A 6,318-nucleotide genomic window follows, 5' to 3' on the forward strand; every position below is an offset into this window, starting at 1 on the left:
GATGCCCTAACGATGGCCTTACGAAGGGCAAAATTGACACACGAATTCAACACGAAAATTAACCTTCGCAAGGTCCTTCGGCAATTTTTTGACATGCCAAAGATTTTGCCACCGCTCACGAAGTTGCTGCCGGAGTCTGAGAAACTCCACCGGCGGTCATATGAAGGATTAAGATGCCCTCACGAATGGCCCGATGTTGCTACGATCAGAGCCGAATTTGAACATTTCCTTTATCGTGTGTCCATCGGGTTTTTTATTGCACAACAAAATCATGTAAACATATTATGTAAATAACACAATTTGTGTTCTGTGAAACTAAAAAGGATATAATATATTATTTTGAAGGCAAGTTGACAGGAAGTTGTTGTTGCTATGGAAACAACATGACGGAGAAAAGTTAATATCTTCTACATATAAAGACGGAGAAAGTAAAGAACAAAGTCTGAAGATATCAGTACAGTATCATAGTACTGTAACATAATTGTTTTTGGTACTTTCATTGCAGTTGTATGTCTTAAATGTAATGTAAATGTTGCCTTCGTGTGGGGTTCGGGGCCATCTTCGTGCGAAATTCACAATTCAATATTCGTGTGTCCATCGGGTGAACATTTCGGGACAGTGTGACAGGGGCTTACCAGAACGTCTTTATTGTTGTGTTGTGAGTATCGGAGGGGGTGGGAAATAGTTTTCTGCATAATGGAAAGAAAACCTTTTCCGATATCCTCATTTGAACCTGTGTCTGATTCATAATGTTCCACTCAAGTATGTGTCTATTTATATACAGTGGCAGGGGGAGACGCAGGAGTTCTGTCCAAACGCCAAAGTGGTGCTGGTTGGCTGCAAGTTGGACATGAGGACAGACCTCAATGTCATGAGAGAGCTTTCCAAACACAGACTCATCCCCGTCACCCACGAACAGGTGAGGAGTGCAGACAAAACAACATCTGTTTTTACTTGGCATCAACACTGTCAAATCCAGCTTGGACATACAGCTTCTGTTGCCAAAGTGTTACAATGCGACAGTCTTTGGTATGTGTGAAGAACTGAATAGTATGGTTTTAACAGATTTTTATCAATATCACTTTTGAATGACCTATGAGATATTGTTGGTACAGTCCTTTGTAATTTTCCACGGCAGCGATTTCCATTTGCCTGGCCCTATAGTAACACTGATTCACACATTTAATAGTATCATCCCATACAAATGACATCAACTTCCGATTCGCCTGTGCACACAAACAAAACTTTTGAAAATGAATTGAGAAAATCACATTTGCTTTAGAGATCATCACTTTCATAGAAATGGAGAAAACAAGGGGAATAAAAGAGCTAGAGACAAACAGCCGGATGTGCGATAATACAATTGTCTTGTTTGTGTCTTGGAGTGATGAATAGTGGATGCATGAATTTTAATTGCCTATTTTCATGTAAATGTAAATTCACACTTCTTGGCACCCTTTTGTCAACATAATAATGTGTTCTCATACCTCCGACAAAGCAAAGGTAACTGCCTCATATTCCTGTCAGTAATCGCATCAAATTTAGTCGAAAACTTTCTCTTGATAAAGTGATTTAGCTCCACATGAACTGAAACCTTTGGCTGAGGCAAATGTTTTCCTCACATTTTAACAGCAGCCATTTTGAACTTTGAAACTCTTTCTTTCTTCTAGTCCACCCTTTGTGGCCACTTTCAACTTGTTTGGCTGGATGTTTACTATAGTGTTCCAGAACAGTCTTACATAAAGGACGTTTAAGGCTCAATTGGTAGAGCTGGTGGCCCTTGTACAGTAACGAGGCCCTCGTACAGTAACGAGGCCCTCTTTCTCAATAAATAAAGGCACTGGTTGCCTAAATCTTTTGTTTTTTTTAAGTTTTAAAAAATCTTCCCAAAAGCACCCAAACAATGACTTGTTCAGTTCACTCCTAATGTGTCAAAACTGTTTGAAACAACGTCTTGTGTTTATTTAAATGACATGATTTTGACTAAATGTATGAAATATGAATACAAGGTAACAATCAACAGTGAAACCCTGCAGACACTGTGTGTCCATTTGCTTAATAGTTTTGTACAAGAAATAGAAAAAAGGTTGAAAATTGCTGGATTTGTAAAAAGAAAATGTAGCTTTAGAATGTTCTTGATGCATTCAAAAAGCTGCACTCCAAAGAGCCACAAACTGTGACCTTTACATTTCAGCCTCTTGACCAGCTGATCCCCCAGGGAAAGTGCATTTGCAAGAATAAACCGCACTGTGTGACTACTGCTGTAATCGGCTTAAAGGCGTCAAAACACAGACTTGAAGTGTTGGAAGGTTTCCATTAATGCAACGAAAAGGCAGCCTCCCTGGAAGCACAGCTACAGTCTTTAATGTTTTTCACAAGATAAGGATATTATTATCACAGCTGACCGCTAGATACTCCTTCAATATGGAACATCTCTAACACTGATGGCTGCACACCCACACTGTCACAACGTGTTGATGTTTCACTGCCAAAGAAGTCGACGAATCCAATTGATGACACTCCAGAAAGAAAGAATGAAATAAACTCAAGAGATAGTGAGAAAGCAACAGAGTGGAAGTGCTATTTTTACATTTAAAAGAAGTATACACAATCTTTCTTTCTACCTGAAACACCAAAACACAGTTCTTGGAGGACAGGTAAGCTAAATGAAAGCACCATATACCATTTTAACCAGTGCAGATTTAAGACAGTGATATAACCACTACTGGGAATAAGTTGAGCATTTACGCTTTACGCATTTACACAGATAGGTCTTAAATATTTCATAGCTGTGTAGAGGATATTTAGATTGTGTATGCCCCAGCTAGCTATCATACTTATCTGAGCTTAGGCTTTTATTAAATGTTTATTTCACAAGACAAAGGGTCTGATATCCACACAATTATAAGGTAGGGATGATCTAACAGCATTTACAAATAGTAAAAGATAAAAACACACTTTTTAAAGAGGCTTGCAAAGTTCACAGTTTCTGCATTGGAGCACTCATAGTATGGCTTTCAAAAACCAAATGGAAATGTTTAATTTTGACCCTGTTGGATAACAAGATGCTTTGAACAGTGTGCCAGAGATTCAACATGGTTTAAGGACATTTAAGAATGCAAAAAGCATCATTGCCACCACATGACCCCCCCCTTTCTCTCTCTCTCACACACATACATACAATTTGCACTAAGTACTAGCTCTCAGCAGCTCTTTGGGTGAATCACCCTCTTTTGACAAACAAACACAAACTAAAGCACACGACTGGATAAATGTACTAATAACTAAATCTAATGTGAAAGGAGACTCTTTTAGATATTGAAACCACAAAGCATTATGACCTGATGGCGGTTTACCTCGCTCTGTGTAGCATTTGACAGGCATTAACCTTTTGTTGTCTTCCTAAAGGGAGATACACTGTTTTGGTTCAGTCTCAGTTTTCTAATCAACCGTTTTTTCCGAAACAGTAGGATGAGCAGCAGGCAAAGACTGAGGAAAGGCTACCTGTCGAATAGAGTAACAAACAGAGAACTACTGTAGGTTAGCTACTAGCAGCTAAAGAGCCAGGCAATTCTCTGAGAAGTTGGTGGAGACCCAAACCAGAGCTAATAAGGATAATAAATATTGATTATACGTTTGTCTCATGCCACAAACAGTTGGAAATGAATGCTAATAGAATAGAATAGAATATATCTTTATTGTCATCACACATCAGTGCAACAAAATTCAGTTGGCATCTCTCAATGCAATACATAACATAAATAAGAACACATCCATAAAAACAGTGATAAAGCAGAGATAGTAGCAATAATAATCAGGGTCATCATATGCACTTTACCAGAATGTTAAAATATATAAAGCTACAATGTTTAAATATAAATAGTTACTAAAAAATATCAGTTGATACTTAATAAATATACAAATAAATAACATGGTATTTTAGGCTGCAGTCTTTGATGGGAAGTAGTGTGTTTGTATGTGTGCATGTTATAGTGCGTTTGCTAATATTGCAAATTATCTGCTAGATTTGCTTCTTTTCATTTTCATGTTTACATGTTGTCCTAACAACCTCATATTTTATATCTTTCTGTGTTTTTAGGGAACTACTTTGGCGAGGCAGATTGGCGCAGTGGCCTACACAGAGTGCACCTCGAAGTATTCCGAGAACAGCGTCCGTGATGTTTTCCACGTAACCACCCTTGCCTCCGTGTCCCGTATCAATCGACCCCAGATGAAGCGTGCTGGCTCGCGCCTCGGACTCAAGCGGGTTTCCCAGCAGCCACCTCGGACTGAGATTCTTGAGCAAACACCCGCCATTAGAAAGGACCGGGCCAAAAGCTGCGTGCTCATGTAGGACCAGAGTCTAACCAACAGACTGAAAACCATGCCGCACATGAATTTAATTTATTGGTGAATTCTTGTCAGGTCTTTGCACTGCATAAAGGACGATGTGATGACAACAAGAAACTATCCTGTGGAGTTCTTTGAGGAAATGTTTGTCCATCTTTAGCAAAACTTTCCTTGTTATATTTCTCATTGGGGATGGTCATTGTTGTGGCAAAGCTATTTAACGCTTAAACAAGTGGACAAATGGTCATGGACACAAAAAGGCTGGTAAGAAAATGATACAAAAGAAAGAAAAATAGTGAGTATGGAGTTGAAAGTAAAAAAAAAAAAAAAAACATAGGAAAGATCAGCCTGCAGGAACCAGCTTTAAAAGGGATGGGCTTTATGTTGTTTCCTGTTTTGACAAACTCTCTCTTTAAGTGGCAAAGTAAATGAAGCACAACATGATGCACGCAAACTGTTCCGAGTTATTCCTAAATGTCAGGGATTAACTCTGCTGTTTCACTTCATATGACAAGTTTAAAATCTGGAATAAATAAAAATAACTTGTGGCCTGAGATGACACAAATGTTCTTAAACCACAAGTGCTTTAATATTAAAATCTTATTAATCACTCACCACATAAAACTGAAGTATTGTGCAATGAATATTGTCCTTATTCACACTGGGAAGGAAAGTCACGAAGAGAGTACATTGGGTGAATGTTATGTTGTACATGTGATAATGAAATAAATAAAAATGGCTCTGCTGAGTGTTGGAACATCTTCAATATGTAATTTATTCATGTCACTGTAATTTGGCCTTTATAAATAATTATGCTTAGAAAAGTTTGGGTATGAATGGTAAATGATTTGTTATACTTGTGTCTTCCTTCGGTGCAGGGGTTACGCTAGTTCCCAGCTCATGAGATCTTTGCTCTGGAAGGCACAAACAGTAGTCCGTGAATAAGCTTCTGTCGTGAAATATATAACTTTTTCACTAGAGCAAGATTTTCTAATCAACAGCAAATAAATAGTAACAGTAAATTAATAACTTTGCTAAAATACTACTACATAAAGCCATACATCAACATCATGTAAACAGCTCATCTGCAACAACCCGAGATAAAAATGCATATTAACGCAAATCACCTAACAGTTATTAGCAACAATACCCTTAAAACTTAAGATCATAATGATCCTGCCTTTTTAACGAGTGTTTGAGCTAAATGCTAACGTCAGCATGCTAACATTCTCGGGGTGATATAACTCTTGGTGTTTGGCAGGTATAATGATTATCTTGTTAACCAATTTGGCTTAGTGTTTAAGCATTGTAAAATCTGCTAATTAGGATCCAACAAAAAGACATACCAAAAGGGTAAATAAATACAGCAGTACTGAACTGTATTCAGGAGCCTGGTGGTCTGACCTTTAGACTCTTGTTCCATTTGTTTCCCACCACGATGGATCAGGCCCTGCAGCAACTTCCCCGCCTCTGTGAGCAACGGCAAAGTGACATTTCACAGCATCGGGAGCGCGAGGTCGCACCACACGCCCGAGGGGAGACCGGGCGGACCTCCAGTTGGGGGGAGAGGACGCCCATATAGATGGAGGAGCAACAACCTTGCATAATACAATACTCGACAACGTCAGCATAGTCATTTAATCTAAAATGCTAGTGGTGGTTAATAATAGCTGGTCCCACTCAGAATTTATGATTTTCAGTAGAGGGGAGTAAATATAATAGACTAAATCCAACGTTATCCACATAAAAAGTCACGTGTTGTCATTATTATACAAAGAATGAGCCTGCTGGCTAGCTTTGATGAAGGAATAGGACACAATCAGACTTGAATTTCAACCTGACAACTCTTGTTATCTACACTTAGGTTCTGTTTACCAGCTGCAGCTCTGTGTGAAGGGCCGGTAAAATCAAGTTAGGGAAGAAACTTCGAGGCGAGAGCGACCTCAGCCTGAGGCACTGGGTCATCCT

General features: G+C 38.8%; 1 protein-coding gene across 1 annotated transcript in view; it reads left to right on the forward strand.

Moving 5' to 3' along the window:
- Positions 1 to 5,111, forward strand: part of LOC117465202 (rho-related GTP-binding protein RhoN-like) — a 31,061-nt gene extending 25,950 nt beyond the window's left edge. Inside the window, exons 4-5 of the mRNA XM_034108136.1 lie at positions 785 to 919; positions 4,100 to 5,111. Coding sequence (XP_033964027.1) covers positions 785 to 919; positions 4,100 to 4,354 — 390 coding nt within the window. The 3' untranslated portion in view covers positions 4,355 to 5,111. The remainder of the gene's footprint in view (positions 1 to 784; positions 920 to 4,099) is intronic.
- Positions 5,112 to 6,318: the final 1,207 nt, after the last annotated feature.

The sequence above is a fragment of the Pseudochaenichthys georgianus genome, chromosome 19, assembly GCF_902827115.2.
Source record: "Pseudochaenichthys georgianus chromosome 19, fPseGeo1.2, whole genome shotgun sequence".
NCBI lineage: Eukaryota > Metazoa > Chordata > Actinopteri > Perciformes > Channichthyidae > Pseudochaenichthys > Pseudochaenichthys georgianus.